The sequence below is a fragment of the Suncus etruscus genome, chromosome 8 (assembly GCF_024139225.1).
Source record: "Suncus etruscus isolate mSunEtr1 chromosome 8, mSunEtr1.pri.cur, whole genome shotgun sequence".
Classification (NCBI taxonomy): Eukaryota; Metazoa; Chordata; class Mammalia; order Eulipotyphla; family Soricidae; genus Suncus; species Suncus etruscus.
The window spans coordinates 61,262,946-61,281,303 of record NC_064855.1 but is presented as its reverse complement, the minus strand read 5'-3'; the positions used below and the strand labels follow the sequence as shown (position 1 = coordinate 61,281,303).

The window sequence follows — 18,358 nt, the reverse complement described above, 5'->3', positions numbered from 1 at the left end:
CATATTGCTTTCCATAAAGGTTGAACTAGACGGCATTCCCACCAGCAGTGGATAGGAGTTCCTTTCTCTCCACATCCCCGCCAACACTGTTTATTCTCGTTCTTTGTGATGTGTGCCATTCTCTGGGGTGTGAGGTGGTATCTCATCGTTGTTTTGATTTGCATCTCCCTGATGATTAGTGATGTGGAGCATTTTTTCATGTGTCTTTTGGCCATTTGTATTTCTTCTTTGTCAAAGTGTCTGTTCATTTCTTCTCCCCATTTTTTGATGGGATTAGATGTTTTTTTCTTGTAAAGTTCTGTCAGTGCCTTGTATATTTTGGAGATTAGCCCCTTATCTGATGGGTATTGGGTGAATAGTTTCTCCCACTCAGTGGGTGGCTCTTGTATCCTGGACACTATTTCCTTTGAGGTGCAGAAGCTTCTCAGTTTAATATATTCCCATCTGTTAATCTCTGCTTTCACTTGCTTCGAGAGTGCAGCTTCCTCCTTGAAGATACCTGTAGTCTCAATGTCCTGGAGTGTTTTGCCTATGTGTTGTTCAATATATCTTATGGTTTTGGGTCTGATATCGAGGTCTTTAATCCATCTGGATTTTACCTTCGTACATGATGTTAGCTGGGGGTCTAAATTCAATATTTTGCAAGTGGCTATCCAGTTGTGCCAACACCACTTGTTGAAGAGGCTTTCCCTGCTCCATTTAGGATTTCCTGCTCCTTTATCGAAAATTAGGTGATTGTATGTCTGGGGAACATTTTCTGAATATTCAAGCCTATTCCACTGATCTGAGGACCTGTCCTTATTCCAATACCATGCTGTTTTGATAACTATTGCTTTGTAGTACAGTTTAAAGTTGGGGAAAGTAATTCCTCCCATATTCTTTTTCCCAATGATTGCTTTAGCTATTCTAGGGTGTTTATTGTTCCAAACGAATTTCAAAAGTGCCTGATCCACTTCTTTGAAGAATGTCATGGGTATCTTTAGAGGGATAGCATTAAATCTGTATAATGCCTTGGGGAGTATTGCCATTTTGATGATGTTAATCCTGCCAATCCATGAGCAGGGTATGCGTTTCCATTTCCGCGTGTCCTCTCTTATTTCTTGGAGCAGAGTTTTATAGTTTTCTTTGTATAGGTCCTTCACATTTTTAGTCAAGTTGATTCCAAGATATTTGAGTTTGTGTGGCGATTTTTTTTCTTAAAAAGATATACATATACTCTATGAATTTTTCTTTGAAAGTTAAAAAAATTATGTGTTCCCCCCCCACTAATATTTAATGGCTTGCTTCTAACAGGAAATAGCAGATATGACTATGTAAATTTCCTATTGAGAAATCCATGTGTTGAGGAACTGTCTGCTATGACCAAAATTTAGTGAGAAACCAAAAGCCGGGCTTAGAAGACTAATCTAGATATAGTATAGAATTGGATTACAAGTTGAGAAAATAGCCTGAACGTAATTATATAATAAACAGAACAAATTAGATATAACACACAAAAGGATTCAATATAAAAAGGAAAAAAAAATGCAAAGATTTAGTCAAGTCTGAGAAGGGAATATACCAAGAATTCAGGATTTATTTGGGTATATTTAGAGTAGTGAAAAAACACAGACTTTCACAAATGCTGATATATCAAGCATGGAATTACAATCAGTGGATTATGTTCTGATCTGTTTGAACCTATGAAAAAGCAATACACTGAAATTAAAATATCTATGGGTTCTCCAGACTTTATTAACCTTTACAAATCTTGCTACTTGATCAACTATTTTTGAGAATTCAGAAAACAACAAATCCTTTTTTTCTAGAGACAGTATAGACAGGTCTACTATAGACAATCTATCTATAGGGACATGTCAATAGCTCTTGAACTAAAATCTTTTAAAAATTTGCATACAAGGTTCTAGCTTTCTGTTAACCATCTGATTAAAATGTTGTCATTTCTGGTGTTTGCTTATTTCTGCACTATAAATGATTTTCATTTTCAATTTAGGTCTTAAATTTTTTCAGTTTTAATTTTAGTATTTTGAAAATTTAGAATTCCTTTTTAGTTACATTCCCCACTGTTTCTTTTCTTTTCTTTTTTTTTTTTTTTTTGGTTTTTCGGCCACACCCATTTGATGCTCAGGGGTTACTCCTGGCTAAGCGCTCAGAAATTGCCCCTGGCTTGGGGGGACCAAGCTAGCACTTGCAAGGCAGACACCTTGCCTCTAGCGCCACCTCACCGGCCCCTCCCTACTGTTTCTTTTTCTTTTTTTTTTTTGGTTTTTGGGCCACACCCGGCAGTGCTCAGGGGTGACTTCCTGGCTGTCTGCTCAGAAACAGCTCCTGGCAGGCACGGGGGACCATATGGGACACCGGGATTCGAACCAACCACCTTTGGTCCTGGATCGGCTGCTTGCAAGGCAAACACCGCTGTGCTATCTCTCCGGGCCCAACCCCCTACTGTTTCTTTACAAATAATATAAAACCTAGTCACTACTACTTTCTGAATTATAGTATTTTTTTCTGCCCCCCCCCCCCCCCGTGAATTATAGTACTTTTGAAGTTTCTACTATAAGACTTCTTTAGAGTAAAAAAAAAATTTTTTTTTTGGCCATACCCAGTGACACTCGGGTTACTTTTGGCTATGAGCTCAGAAGTCGCTTTTGGCTTGGGGGACCACATGGGACGCTGGGGATCGAACCGAACCGTGATCGTCCTAGGTTAGCGCGTGTAAGGCAGAAGCCCTACCACTTGCGCCACCACTCCAGCCTACTTTTATTCTTATTTTTAGAATTTTTTTGAGCAGGAGAGTTTTCCAGTTTAGGTTATGATTTTGATGGCAGCTGCCACAGAATAAAAGTTTTTAAAATCTACTTTGTTTTTAGATTGCTACTGATGATACTATTTATACTGCTACTCGTGATGCTAATTTGTGTTGGGTTAGAACCTCCCCTGCATGTTTTCTGCCCCTTGAGCTCTCTGTATTTTGGGGGGGGGTTGCAAAAATTTCCGTTACAGTAAAAGTTCTGAACATGCAATTATCAAAAATTAAATAAACTGCATGAATCTGAGTTGTTTTGGATGAATTGCTCATGTTGCATTTCTTTGGTATGCTAGATGGTGAGTAGGATAGGACCTTATGATATCCTGTACTAGAAAAATGCTGTATCAGGAAAAATAGCCATTTACCTAAGGAAAAATCAAACATAAAGGGAATTCTAGATGACATTTAGTAGGAGTATGACCGAACAGGACAAAATACACTTATTATGTAGAACTTTGGTTTCCTAATAATTAATTAAAAGGACTCAGTTACACTGAGACAGGGCAAATTCTAAGACTAAAGAAGATAAAAGTGTAAAATGAGCTGGACTATCTTTTGTGTTAGAGATGAAGGACTTAAAGTTGATGAGGTGGAGAAGATGTGTCAAAGGGTACAAACGTCACTTTGAAGAGGTTCTCAAATTAGAGGTAAGTTGAATTTTAAAATTCATAATCTTAGTAGCAAAGTATTAGGAATATATAAATCAATATTGGTACAAATAGGAAGCAATAATTATTCTTTACAGTATATTGCTAACTATAAAATGGTTAACAATAAAAACTATCTGGCAACCAACAATCTTATTACTGATTCAGATAATAATTTATTGAGAGATAAAACTAGAGAGTGAAAGATTAATAAGGAATAGGATGTTCACAGAGTATAAAATACATAAGGGGAAAACTTTATTAATAAAGAAACATGAGTTTCTTCATGTGAACAGCCAGTGAAATGATAAACAAATTGTACACCACTTGATATGATGCACTGAAAGAAAAACAGCATTAGTTTTTCTGTACTTTAGACAAAATTACTTTTACTTTTTGTCTTCTACCGAGAAGCATATTTTTAGTATGTTCATATACAGAAAACACTAAAACTATTCTGAATATATATAAATCTTGAGAATTACTGTTATAAAGCGAAATGCTTGTTTATTAGTAGTATACACCAACACATTTGATTTAAAATAAAGAAATGAGGGCCCAGAGAGATAGCACAGCAGCGTTTGCCTTGCAAGCAGCCGATCTAGGACCTAAGGTGGTTGGTTCGAGTCCTGGTGTCCCATATGGTCCCCCGTGCCTGCCAGGAGCTATTTCTGAGCAGCCAGGAGTAACCCCTAAGCACCGCTGGGTGTGGCTCAAAAAACAAAAACAAAACAAAACAAAATAAAATAAAGAGATGAGATATATACTTCGTTTTAACACAACAAAACAAAAATTATTTGTAAGGGCTTTCAAAGCTTACCTTAAATTTATACTTTGTACTACGTCTGAGATTTTTCACTGTGTAAGCAAGATCTTCACCATCATATTTAGGCTTAAATCCATATCCCTGGAAAGGGAAAACACATCATTAGTTTTTTTTTGCCACACTTGGGAGGTACTCAGAGAAGATATGGGGCTTGAATTGAACTGGGGTCAGTTGCATGAAAAACAAGTGCTCTACTGGTTATACTCTTTTCGCCAGCTCCATTCATTAGATTTCTGACAGCAGAAATATGTGGAATAGTGAATATGTAAAGACCAAAATCTTGTCTTCTGCTATGTGCAATTAGGTAAACGCTCTTGTTGACTGGTCCCATTTTGAGTGGATAGATGAATCGAAGAAATGCTTTTTACTATTTGTCGAAGGAAGACTATTTATTCTGTCAATATAGTAGCCAAGAGAATATTCTTTTGTGTTTAGAGAAAATAGGAAGTCAAAATCACTAAGTACTTCTCAATCAAGTCTGTCTCCCAAACTAAAAAGTTTCCCATTTAGATGCTATAAATTGAGCTCTAATAATTTAATATTACATTTAATATAAATTGTACATAACATATAGTTTAGTTGAATAAATGAATGACTGGTTGTACTGACAGGTGGGGATGTCACTTAGATTTGGGATTCCTAAATTTATAGCTCCAGGGACAATACTCCATCTACTAATGCTGGGGTTTAAAATATTAATAACAGAAGGCTTGTTTTTTTGTTATATGTTCCAATCTCACTGATATGAGGTGGTGTTTCGCTGCTGTTTTGATTTGCATTCCTCTGATGACAAGTGATCCAGAGCATCTTTTCAGATCTACTGACCATCCATATGTCTTAATTAAGAAATTTCTATCATATCAATCTTTTAATTTTTTTTGCTGGGGCTGATCATATTTCTTCTAATTAAATTTTACAAGTAGTTTGATATATTTTGTATATTAACCCTTTGTTCCAATGAATGATGAGAAAACATTTTCTCCCTGTCAGTGGGATATCTTTTCATTCTGATTTTTTCAGTGTGGTGCAAGCATCTGTTAATGTGATAGAATTCCATTAATTTCGCAGAAGGACGGTGGTTTCTGCCAGGAGCAACCCCTGAGCGCTGCCGATGTGACCCAAAAAGCAAAAAGCAAAAACCAAAAAAAAAAAAAAAAAAAAAGAATTCCATTGACCAAAGACAGTGAAGTGAATCATGAACACACTTCCAGATTCAAAGTTACAAAGTGTTCTGCCTGTGCTTTCTGTAATATAATTTATAGATTCAGTTCTGGTATCAAGGCATTTTATCTGTTATGAACCAACACTAGTGCAAAGTGAGATATGGGTCTGAGTTTTTTTTCTCTTTTGCACGTGACCAGTTTACCCAACACCATTGGAAGATGCTTTCCTTGCTCCATTATTTCATTCACTTCACTCCTCTGTGGAGATTAGCTGTCCAGAAATCTGACTTTTTCTTTGGACTCTGAATTATATTTTATTGGTTTGGGAATCCAATACCTTTATCCCAGGTACTTTACCTCAGTACTTCAAAATTATAGTATAGCTTTATAGTATAAAGTTGGGTCCAGAGAAGCTACCCATCTGTCTACCCCTCAATTTTTTGGCTAACTAGAGATTTTTATACACCATATAAATTTCAACAGCATTTGGTCTTTTTTTTTTAAATGTCATGGTAATTTTTAAGAGGACTATACTGAACCAGAATGATGCTTTGGATAGTACTGTCATTTTAACAATATTAATTCTACTAATCCATGAACAGGGGGTGTTTCTATTTCCTTGTGTTTTCTTTTATTTCTTTTTTTGGTTTTTGGGCCACACTCGGCAGCACTCAGGGATTACTCCTGGCTCTGCAGTCAGAAATTGCTCCTGGCAAGGTTGAGAGCACTAGTCACAATAGTCAGGCTCTGGAAACAACCAAGATGCCCTTCAACAGATGGCTAAAATTTTATTTTTTAAATAGGACTATATCCTATTAAAGAGGTCCCATAGGTGACCAGTTGTTTCTGATGTTTGGGGACAACAAGGCTATATCCAGAAGTGCTCTGAAAAGCATGAGGTACTGGGAATCAAACTCACGGCTTTCAACAAGCAAAGTACATCTCTACCTTTTATGCTGTGTTCCTGACCCCAGCAATAATTCTATTATTTTTTGAGGGTCTCTTCTGGTTCTTGGGGGCCATTCTCAGCAATGTTTAACTAAATGGGCTGGCCAGAAAATGGTGTTGCTTAGACCATGCTGTGCCAGGCACCACCATGGCTAAGCTAACAATGCTCAGAGGACTCCAAGGGTTACACCTAATGAGGCATTGTGGTGTTAAGGGATTGAACCTGGGTTGCTCTTATATGTATTTTAACCTCTATTCAGGCCCCCAGCCCTGGCTATATTTGATAATATATTTTTTATCTTCTCCTTTCAGACATAATGCTTTTGCTTACAGTAGTTGATTATACAACTGTTTTAGTCTACCAAGTACAGTACAGCATAAACCAAAATTCTGTGTACCAGATAATAAAAAAGACTGTGATTAACTTTACTGTGATAATCTCTTATTATAGTAATCAAAGCTTGTTGTGCTTAAACTATCACTGGATTAATAACACACTGAAATGTTTTAAATATGCCATTTTAGATACATAGTCATACTTACTGAAGTTTCTTCCTCCATCTCTAAAATGTACGAAATTCCTTCATCTGATGGTGTTCCTGCGGGCTTACTCCACTGTAAAGATAACCAAGTAACTCCAGCCTTAGTTAATACAGGACTTGCAGGCATTGAAGGGGCACACCCCGAGGTATAATATAAGACTTCTTCACTAAAACCACTGTGGAAAAAAATTATTTTGAAGGACAAGTTATTTTTATACAGCTAACAACTCACTTAAATTAGATATAATCAAAATATTTTAACATAATCTTTGATTTGAAAATATTTTATATTAATCAGGTCAGATACATACATAAAAGTGAATTAAGGACTGGAGCAATAATACAGCAGATAAGGGAGTTTGCCTTGCATGCGACTAACCCAGGTTTGATTCCCGGAATCTCATATGGTTCCCCTCATATGGTTCCTCAGCCATTCTGCACGCAAAATCAGGAGTAACCCATGAGCACTGCCAGATGTGGCCCCAAAACAAAGAAAAGCTAATTAATATTCTTTTAATAATTCAGCTTATTTTAAGAATCTTAAGTCTTTGATTTAACAGAAATATATACAAGCTTATATACATGAGAAAAGGTATGGGAACAGACTTTCCTATAAGTTTATACTTATAGCTATTTATTCATTTAAAGTAATTTATTTTTGGTTTGGGGCCACACCCGTGGTGCTCAAGGGTTACTTCTGATTTTGAGCTCATAAATTATTCCTGGTAGGCTTGGGGGACCATATGAGATGCTGGAGATAAAACTTGGATCATGCAAACACTCTACCCACTGTGCTATCGCTCTGGCCCCTCTTCTAAACCCATTTTATACAATGTCACTTAAATAAAATAAAATTAACATACTCAAAATTACATAATTCCAGAGTAGCAGAGATACCTCAAATATAAATTTCACCATAACTCTTCAAAGATACTTGGCTTTGCTAAACTGGATTTTGGGGGGGGGGGGCACAACTGGTGGTGCTCAGAGGTTACTCCTAGCTCTGCACTCAGAAATTACTCCTAGCAGGCTTGGGGAACCATAAGGCGAAACACCCTACCTGCTGTGCTATTGCTCTGGCCCTTATTCTGGATATATTTTAAAAAAATTTATTTAAACCATTGTGATTAACAAGTTATTCATAGTTGTTCTAGACATACAATGTTTCAGGACCAATCCCACCACCAGTCTCGACCTCCTTTTGCCAAATGTTCCCAGCATCCATTCTGTGCCACCATTTTCTTCCCCAACCTGCCAACATTAACAGGCACCTTTTTAAGTTTGATTGTTACAGTTTGGGTGTCACGATTTCATTGCTGTCGAATATGCCTTGAATACATTTTAGGCGGTTGACCATATTCCATCATTTCTTATTTGTCTTTCTCCTCCTCCACTCAATTTCTTTCCTTCTCCTTACTATACTCTGGGGCCTAGAGTGTTCGAGACAACTTCCTTTTAAACCATTCCATTTCTTTATGCTATCAATCTAAATAACACATATAAGTGATATCATTCTATATTCCATCTTTAATGTTCTGGCCTACTTAACACAGTATCTTCCAGTTCTATCTATATTGCAGCAAAATGCATGATTACATAATTTCTACAACTACTATATTATTCTTCTACATATGCACCACAACTTTATGATTCATTCATCTGTTGTTGGACATCTAGGTTGATTTCAACTCTCAGCTATTGTACTGAATGCTGTGATGAACAGTGGTGTGTAAATCTTCTTTTGGGTGAATGTTTTTCTGTTTTGGGGCCAGATACCCAAGAGTGGGATTACGGGGACATATGGCACTTCAATTCTGAGTTTAGTAAGAACTCTTCATTCTATTTTCCATAGGGGTTGGGTCAGATAGCATTCCCATCAGCAGTGGGTTTCTTTCTTTAGTTTCTTTCTCATTGTCAACACAAATTGTTTTAATATATATATATATATATATATATATATATATATATATATATATATATATATATATACACACACACACATATATATATTAGTCTTTGGGACACACCTGGTGATGGCTCAGGGGTTACTCCTGGCTATGCGCTCAGAAATCATTCCTGGCTTGGGGGGCCATATGGGACACCAGGGATCAAACCTAGGTCTATCCTTGGTCAGTTGTGTGCCCTACTGCTGTGCTATCACTCTGGTCCATTTCAGTATTTTTGTATGTGCCATCCTCACTGGTCTAAGATGATATATCATTGTCATTTTGATTTTGATTTTCCTAAGTATAAGTGATGATGAGATTTTTTTCATGTGCCTGTTTGGTCTTCATCAGAGAGCTGTCTGTTCATTTTCTTTCACATTTTAAGAGATTTTAGGTTTAGTGAGGTTAATCTTTTTGAATACTTTGTAGATTCTAGATACCAACACTTTATCTGATGTGTTGAGTGCAAATCTTTTCTCCCACTCAGTTGTCTTGTAGTTAAAGCATGTTTCTTTTGCCATATAGAAACTTTTTAGTCTGAATATAGTCCTATTTATTCAGATTTGATTCTATAGACCTTATTACTGTTGAAGACTCCTTTGAGAACTAGGACTTGGAGTGTTCTGCCTATATTTTGTTCAATGTACTTTACTGATTCAGGTCTGATCTCGAGATCTTTGATTCACTTTATATTGACTTTTGTGTAAGGTGTGAAATATGGATCCAGCTTTAATTTCTTATATGTGATTATCCAATTGTCCAAACTCCATTTGATGAAAAGGCTGTCTTTACTCCATTTCATATCCTCGCTTGCTTGTCAAAAATTAATTGACCATATACTTAGGGATTTGTCACTGGATATTCTTTTCTGAACATTGGTATAGAAGTCTGTCTTTACTCCAACACCATGCTGTTTTGATCACTATGGCTTTGTAGCAGAGCTTCATGTTAGGTAATGAGATGCCTCCCAGTTTCTTGTTTTTTAGTATGGGTCTGGCCATCCTGGCTCTTTTATGGTTCCAAAGTTCTAAGTCCTTCAATAATGTTATCTGAAACTGGATAGGGATTGCATTCAATCTATAAGGTGGTTTAAGTAAATTGTTCATTTTGTTAACATTGATTCTTCCCATCAATGAGCATGGAATGTTTTTCCATTTCCTTAGATCTTCTTGAGTGTTTTAAAGTTTTCATAGTATAGGCCTCTCACTTCTTTTACGTTGATTCCTAGATATTTGATTGTTTCTGACATTATTTTAAATGGGATAGATTCTTTAATTTCATTCTCCTGAGTCATTATTTATATAAAGAAATGTAACTTATTTTTGTGTATTGACTTCTAAACTAGGTATTTTGAATGTTTTCAGAAATCATAAGACTTTAAACAAATTGATTAAATTGTACTGAGAACAAAAGAAATCCTAGATGCATAAAAATTCAGTTTCTATTAAATTTTTTTTGTAAAGTTGTCAGTTTTAATCTTTCCCATGGCTTCTATGTAACTAAAATTTTAAAAGATAACTTTGCTAGCTTAGTTATACATTTTAATTATAGCAATAAAGTAATAAGCTAAAGCAGAATATCTAGTGGATAACTTGGACTTAAATAATTTACATAACTGAAGTTGACTAAATAATCTAAATATCTAGATTTCTTACCTTGTACCGTAGTCATTTTTGGCAGATAATCTAAATTTACAGCCCGTTGCTGGTGATAGTTTAGTAATTTTAAATTGCTTCTGTAAGCCCACGTAACAGTGACAAAATTCTCCATTTCCTTTTCCCTGAGATAAAGGATTGATTAAATATTATGTACATAGAATAAAAAGATAAATTGATTACTATTTAATAAAATATAAAGGATATTTAGGTTGACTGTTACATGCAGATCATGGAACTGAAAAGAAAGTTGTGTTAACATTCATCTTTTATATGATAAATGTTATGTAAATATAGAACTAAAGAGAGTAGACATCTTAGATTTTAAACTACTGTATCCTGTTTTAGCTGATGTTTTATATCTTTGGCTTTAGTAAAAAAAAAAAATCCCAAAACTACTCTAGTATTTGAAAAAAGTATGACAGGCTGGGTAATGGAGAACTGTGCCCTCACCCTATTTTTTATACTTTCTTCAAAAGTAACTTTTGAAGGGTCAAGAGCAAAGCAAACTTTAGAAAAAACAGATGATCTGGAGTCGAGTTTCCAGGGAAATGTAAAAGAAAAGCATTTATTTAAAGAAGAAACAGGCAACCCACAACAAAGTGTTGGACTTACAAGAGGGAAACACCACAGCAATTTTTGGTATCTCTTTTTGCTTTCAGATATCTGATGCCTTCCCACTTTCCTCCTTTAATAAGCAGATATACCAGGGCTCTAAAGTTCTGATTATATTCTGGCAATTCTCAAGGCTTGCCATGACATAAACTGATATGGTGCTGATGGATGAGATTTTTGATGTTAAAGCATGATGATAGTATAATGAGCTAGAGCTTTGCTCACTGGTTAAGGCTCATCAACATTTGCTCTCTTTGATGGAAAGAAAGGGAGAGATCTTGCAGAGGTTTATAACAATCTGGTGAAGTTTTCTCATTACCATAAATTAAGACCAGTGTCATGATTGGAATATCTGACTATATTGGACAGTCTGTAAACATTACTAGGTCTTCTGTCTTACTTCAAGTTCTATGATCTCACCCATACCTACTTAGCCTTGTGAAAAATGTTTCTTCATCAATGTAATTACCCAGTTGACAGCAGTGATGTTGATTTAATTGGGAAGATACAGTGTTAGTAACATCTTTTAATGATACCACAAATTCAATTATGTACCATACAAAAATCATTCATAGATGGTTTTAAAATAGAAAAACTGTGAATTGGAAAGATAGCTCAACAGGCATGGGTTTAAGGTCTGGCACAGCATGGTCCTCAGCATGGTCCCGGCACTGCCAGGAACAACCCCAAAGCACTGAGTTAGAAGTAACTTTTGAGCACTCCCAGATATCTATCCCAAGGCAAAAACAGATAAAAGACTTAACTATTCAAACTGAGCTTAATAAGTTATTTGCCTGATGATGTGCATAGTAGTAATTTATAAAGATTCAATTTACTTACCTCATCCCATTCTAAAACAAAGTTCTGGATTTTAGAACCATTGTCACTAGGTGCCTAAAACAGACACCAACAAATAGAATTAGTACTTTTGTAAAAGTTGTTGTGATAAATAATCCGCAGATCTACTGTAATCCAGTCCTAAAATTACATGTCCAAGTTTCACTACCTATTGTGTTGCAGATATTCTTTTATAGACCTAAAAATTACAGAAGTAAAAGTCTGCATTTAAAGTCTATTTAAATGCAAAGAAGGGAAACAAAAGGAATCTCAAGGTTTTCTGAACACCGAATAAAATAAACTCTTGTTTTCAAATTTATTGGGAAATCATAATTTATATTAGTTTAATGTTTTAGGCATATAATTTTAGTAAGAACTATGCTTTCATATTCCTTAAAGAAAATCCCTTTACCTTTTATCAGATTTTATCAGCTTTGTAATTAGAAATATTCACTTCTTTTATTAAGACTTGCCTTGCAATTTGAAAGTAGTATGTAACAATATGAAAGAGAGAATTAGGGTTCTATGAAGAACTCCAAAATAATATACTGTTTGAACTCTGCTTCTAAATTCAAGGTTCTAATCATATAAACTGCTAATTCATCAATCTGCTAATCTTAAGTAGTAGAAATTTTACTATCACATAGACATTCCATTCTAGTTCCTAATCACTCTAGAACTGAAATCTTCACTCTTAAACAACAATGGTCTATAATAGTAAAATGGCTCATAAGTGGACATGCTTTATTAACATGTACATAGTATTTTATTTTCATTCATCAAAGTTTAGTGTCTATCCATCACTATGCAACTGACCCCCATCTACCCTATTTATTACTGTTTCCTCCTTCTCTTCTGCTAATTGGTATTTTATTTTAGTGTCAATGAGTTTTTGCTTTTTATTTACTACGTGTGAAATAAGATGGAATTGTAGTTTGATTCCTCTGATAATTTAAATGACCCTGGGGCTGGAGAGATAGCATGGAGGTAAGGTGTTTGCCTTTCATGCAGAAGGTCATCAGTTCGAATCCGCTTCCCATATGGTCCCCTGTGCCTGCCAGGAGCAATTTCTGAGCATGGAGCCAGGAATTTCCCCTGAGCACTTCTGGGTGTGACCCAAAAACCACACATACACACACACACACACACACACACACACACACACACACACACACACACACACACACACACAAATAAAAAAGGAAAAAAAAAGAAAAGAAAGCAAAAATTAAATGACCTTAATTTAATAAAAGGTTCTGAAGAGGCACTTCTGTAATTTTATGGACTCAAGTTTTAGTACAATATTGCTGTTACTGTAATTAACAACTATGACAACAATAGACAAAAATGTCATTGACACCAGATGAAAATTCACAGGTAAAGACTTATCCCCAAAGTTAATGACTCCAGGTTGTTCTAACCTAATTTTTTGGGGCACTTTTCTACAATGCTCGGATGGAGTCTGCAGTTCCTATATGAAAAGCATATGTTCCAGTCATCTCTGCAGTCCTACTTTGTTTACTTTTCTTGGGTGAAGATGATTCAAAATGTCCACTTTATAATCTGTGTAATCTATTTTCTATCTTAGTTCTGAATTAGAGGAGAAAACAATTATTTAACCTGTGTTTTTACTTTGTCTCATTTAATTTCCACATCAATTCTATAAACTACTACTATCCAAACTGTACAAGAGGAAATTAAAGAGCCATAGTAATTTCCCCCAGGTCATACAGTCATGAAGAATGGAGCAGAACTGAATCTAAATCTAGCTAATATAAAATTAGTGTTCTTGCTCATTTAAACTCTTGTAGCCAAACTATGGAGAGTATGTTGTTACTAGTAATAAGAAAAGACTAACTTCTGTCCTACCTTTTAATCAACACTATAAACTGGCAATTCTAAATGTCAGTTGATACAATGCTTCTTTAAAATCCAAATGTCATCCCATGCCACTGTTTTTACACCATGTAATTTCCACAGTAATGCTTTTATATTATGAGACTGTTGAGTCAAACAATTTAGTATTTAAGTCACTAAATTACTCTAAGCTAGATCCCCCAAGTTAAAGATTAAATAGTATTAATTAACATGACTATATTCCAGGTATTATGTTATGGGATATATAGATTATCTGATCTACTAATAATCATCTGATTTGCTCTTAAGGCATTAACTATTCTCAATAATTACAGTGATGCTTTTTTCCCCAATCACACGATGTATAATAAGACCATTTCTAGATGTCTTGGTAACTATGTGGGCAACTAAGAACCATCTACACCTTTACTAAACCAGTGAGAAGAGATTACTTTTTTTTTTTTTTTTTTTGGTTTTTGGGCCACACCCGGCGGTTCTCAGGGGTTACTCTTGGCTGTCTGCTTAGAAATAGCTCCTGGCAGGCACGGGGGACCATATGGCACACCGGGATTCGAACCAACCACCTTTGGTCCTGGATCGGCTGCTTGCAAGGCAAACGCTGCTGTGCTATCTCTCCGGGCCAGAAGAGATTACTTTTAAACACAGAAACTAAAACTGAATTTTAATTAACTTTAGAATAAGTTACAGTTCCCAACAAATTCTAACCTATACGAAAGGCACTGGGTTGCTACCCAATCGTCCTCTCAAAGGAAGGGCCCAATGACATCCATAAATAAAAAAACTATTCTATGAGACATGAAATAAAATTAGTCAGACTTATTACAAACAAAATATTGTGTAAAAATAATATATGTAACAAACAAAAGTAATGTATGTAATATACGTTGTGGGCGACCGAGTACCCACATGTTTAAAGGAACTTTGTATGGATTTTTCACCGCTGCCTGATTCAAGCCAAAAGTTTGCATAGCCCTGAGCCAAAAGAACCCTGCAAATAAACTTAGCTCACCACAGAGAACCTGGCTTAACTAGGTTCCTTAATCTTTCCATGGAATCTGTTTTTGTAACTGCTCTCAAGCATAGTCATAAATAGATTTTTGTAAGGTTTAAACTGTTAGAATCTATTAAGGATTTGCTTCCCCTCCCCCCATCCTGCCAGGTTTCTCCTTATCCTTCCCGCCATCAAAATGTGTCTGCTCCCATTGGTTAAAAATCGTTGTACCTGTACAAATCTGATTGGTTTAAGTTTCAATCCTGTGTTTTTGCTCCTCCCACTGAAACAGGCTATAAAAGCTTTGCTTATTCTCTCAATAAACCTCTTGACAGGAATTCAGCTTGAGCTTTTATTATTAACTTCTACGGATTAATTTTCTAGGTGTTCACAAAAGAGCTTAACACTCGCGAATTATTTGTAGCTGCTTTTGCCTTCTGTTCCGGTTAAGAGAAAGCGGCTGGCCGGAATTCTCTCCCAGCAAAGGACAGGAGCAAAGGCTGATACAAAATGGCGCCCCACGTGTGTGTTTTGAATCCTATGTGATCATCCCGTCGGCTGGAGGCAGGCGAATCCAGGAGCTAACGTGGTAAGACGTCGGGTAAACTCCCATCCGGAGTGACGCTGCGTAAGTCAGCCTTTCTTATGTGTGCACACATTTATTTTTGTGCCGACCTATCGTCCCGCAATTGGCTTTGGGACTCCTGTGCTTTTTTATGGGCAGCCCCCCTCAAGCACAGAAGCCAAATTCAGTGCTTAATATTCAGTCTGCATTAAAACGCAGGCACATAGAAGTTACCAAAAAATATATTTGTAATTTCTTAATGTTTTGTTTATGATGTTTACCAAAAATCTAGTTTTCAGGTTCCTGTCGCTTTAAATCTCTCAGTTCCCTCCCTCCTTTAACCCTTTATCTTCACTTCTGCTGCTTCAACCTCTGTGCTAATCCTGTTAAAACCGCCGCCTTTTTCCCTGAACAGCTCTAGCCGGCGGGCGGGCCAAAATTTCGCCGCTTTTTTTTTTTCCCCCGCGCTGTTAATCTCTAGCCAGCCGGCGGGCGGGCAAATATCCCAGTCTCTAAACTCTTATAAAAACAACACACATTTTCCAAATCCCAGCTTGTCAGCAACTCTGTGCCTGAGTCACTCTCCAGGTCTGTGTCACAGCAACCAACTTCTACTAACTCCCGCTGCCACTCCCTTCTCTATGCCTGCACCCCCCACAGCCCCCCGCGGGGCAGAATGCCGGCGAGCTAGAAGCTGTGGCCGGTTCTAGCCCGCCCCCATTCCTGAACGCCTAAAATTAGGCTATTCACACGCTTTTCCGGCTTTTTAACCTACCCCCAAGCAAAATAAATTACCTGGTGTTCAAACACACCTGTCTGGGTTAGCCAGTGGCCGTTGCCTACAAAAACTTCAGGCTGCTTCAAAGATTTAAGCGAGCAGAACGGTCCTCCCCCCTCCTCCTTCCATCCCTTACAAGCTTTCCTTTCTCCTAAGTCGAAATGCCTAAGTTAAAATGTTTTTCTAAAGATAAAGGCCACAGTTGGTGAAATTAAAAAGTCTTATATGTGTTAAAAAATGTCATAATAAGTTATTTAACCTATGCAAAGGTGGCGTATATGTGGTATACTTTGTACCTGTTTTAAAAACTGTAGGTTTCTGTGTAGCTAAGGTGCAAAACATAAAAAAAAAAAAAAAAAAAAAAATTCTCTAGAAAAAAAAAAAAAAAAAGCAACTAACAGCAATAAACACCCTTTGTTCATGCCTCTCAAAAATTTTAAAGCAAGGTCATAATTCAGTTACTTGTAATAACAAATTATCAGTAAATAAAAAACCTTTTCGTGTTTTAAAACTTAAACAAACACACAAGTATTAAAGTTTAAATCTTATATTTCTATTAAAAATTATTTTTAATCTTAAAAGTATATAAAGTTTGTAAAATAGTTCATGTCATGGGCATTTTTTAGTAGCTTAGGCTCCTTAATCTGCATTTAAATATTTCTTATATTTTGTCTTTTTAATTGCTCTTTCCTCTCCATGTCTGCTATTCAAATCTAATAGTCAAATAACATTTTGTAACATTTTTAACTTTGTTTTTAAGGAATAATTTGTAAATATAACACAGGTGTCTTTCTTACCTCTGCATTGAAAAAAGAGCAAAACTCCTTTGTTAAAATTACTGCACATGTTTATAAAGTTAATTTTTTAACAACTAAAATAATACAAGTAAGCAAAATAAGTTGGTCAGCTTTCCTTAACAATAGTGTGTAAACATTCCAAAACTCTAAACTAAGCCTAAGTTCTTTTAAATGCATAATAAATATAGCAAAATAGCATTGCCATTTAAAAAACTTAAACCTTAAGTAGCCTTATCCCTTTTCTCAATTTCAAGCTTAAATTTAAACTCAAAGGTAAGTACAAATAATTTTGCATTCTCCAAGTTTAATCTTAAATTGTCTCTGTTCATGTTCTGGTTAGCCTTTTTTAAAATAATATTGTTAATTAGCATTATAAAGGTACCTAAATTTTATAAGCAAATTCACAAGTACTAAAAATAATTTTGGTCTTCAGTTCTAGGTGTAAAAATGCATCAAATGTCTTTAACTATATTTTATAATGTCTACACATCTTGTTAATTTGGTATATAATTTTTACAAATTATTCACTTAAAATCTTCAAAGTACAAACAGTTGTTTTTTAAAGTCAGTTTTTTATACCTTTAATAATCATAGTTCATGCTCTCGTCTTTAATCATAAAAATTTTAACACTTTATTACAGCTGTCTTACTATTCTACTGTGAAACCAATTTATAACAAACCTGTTCATTTTCAGCAAATAATATACTTCAGCGTGGAAACTCCTTCTTCAGCGCTCCCCTAACCATGTCACTTAACAAAAAAAAAAAAAAAAAAAAAAAAAAAAAAATTTTTTTTAACTGCTAACATTTTACTTCATGTTTTAAACTTCAAATTTAAATTGTTTTAAAAAATGTTTTGTGTTAAAGCCAACCTTAAAATTTATTTTCAGCAGTTCCATTCCAGCTACATTAAAATAATTTTTTTTCCTTCTTCTTTTCTCTCACAAATATGCCGGCTAAATACTTTAAAAGCGCTTGTCCATTTTTCTAATGCAAGTTTTCATTCAATCCTTTTGTTCAGGTGTGCGTGTTATCAGTGAAAGTGGCCACAATGTTGTGTTTCTTGTTTGTTCTGTCTGTCTATTTGTTGTTTTTGCATTTCTATAAATACAATTTTTATAGTCTTATCCATTTTTAAAATTTCAATTAATTTTTTACCTAGCTTAGTCTAGTCATCTATAAACTGTGAAATCATGCTAAAAATCCTGTGCTAAGCTAGCTTTGTTCTATCAGCATGGCAAAAAAGATAGGGGATGGTAAACCTCAAAAATTTCTCAAATGGCCATCAGGAATAACTTTTTCCTGGAGAATTTTTGAACTTTGCAATCCCCAGTTTTTCTGCTATGTATAGTTAAGGCCAA

General features: G+C 35.4%; 1 protein-coding gene across 2 annotated transcripts in view; it reads right to left on the bottom strand.

Moving 5' to 3' along the window:
• Positions 1-18,358, bottom strand: part of FNDC3A (fibronectin type III domain containing 3A) — a 153,502-nt gene that overhangs the window by 31,769 nt on the left and 103,375 nt on the right. For both annotated transcript variants that reach the window (XM_049778750.1, XM_049778751.1), the window contains 4 exons: positions 11,992-12,045; positions 10,537-10,661; positions 6,937-7,111; positions 4,277-4,363 (listed from right to left, as the gene is read on the bottom strand). In XM_049778750.1, the coding sequence (XP_049634707.1) occupies positions 4,277-4,363; positions 6,937-7,111; positions 10,537-10,661; positions 11,992-12,045 (441 nt within the window). The remainder of the gene's footprint in view (positions 1-4,276; positions 4,364-6,936; positions 7,112-10,536; positions 10,662-11,991; positions 12,046-18,358) is intronic.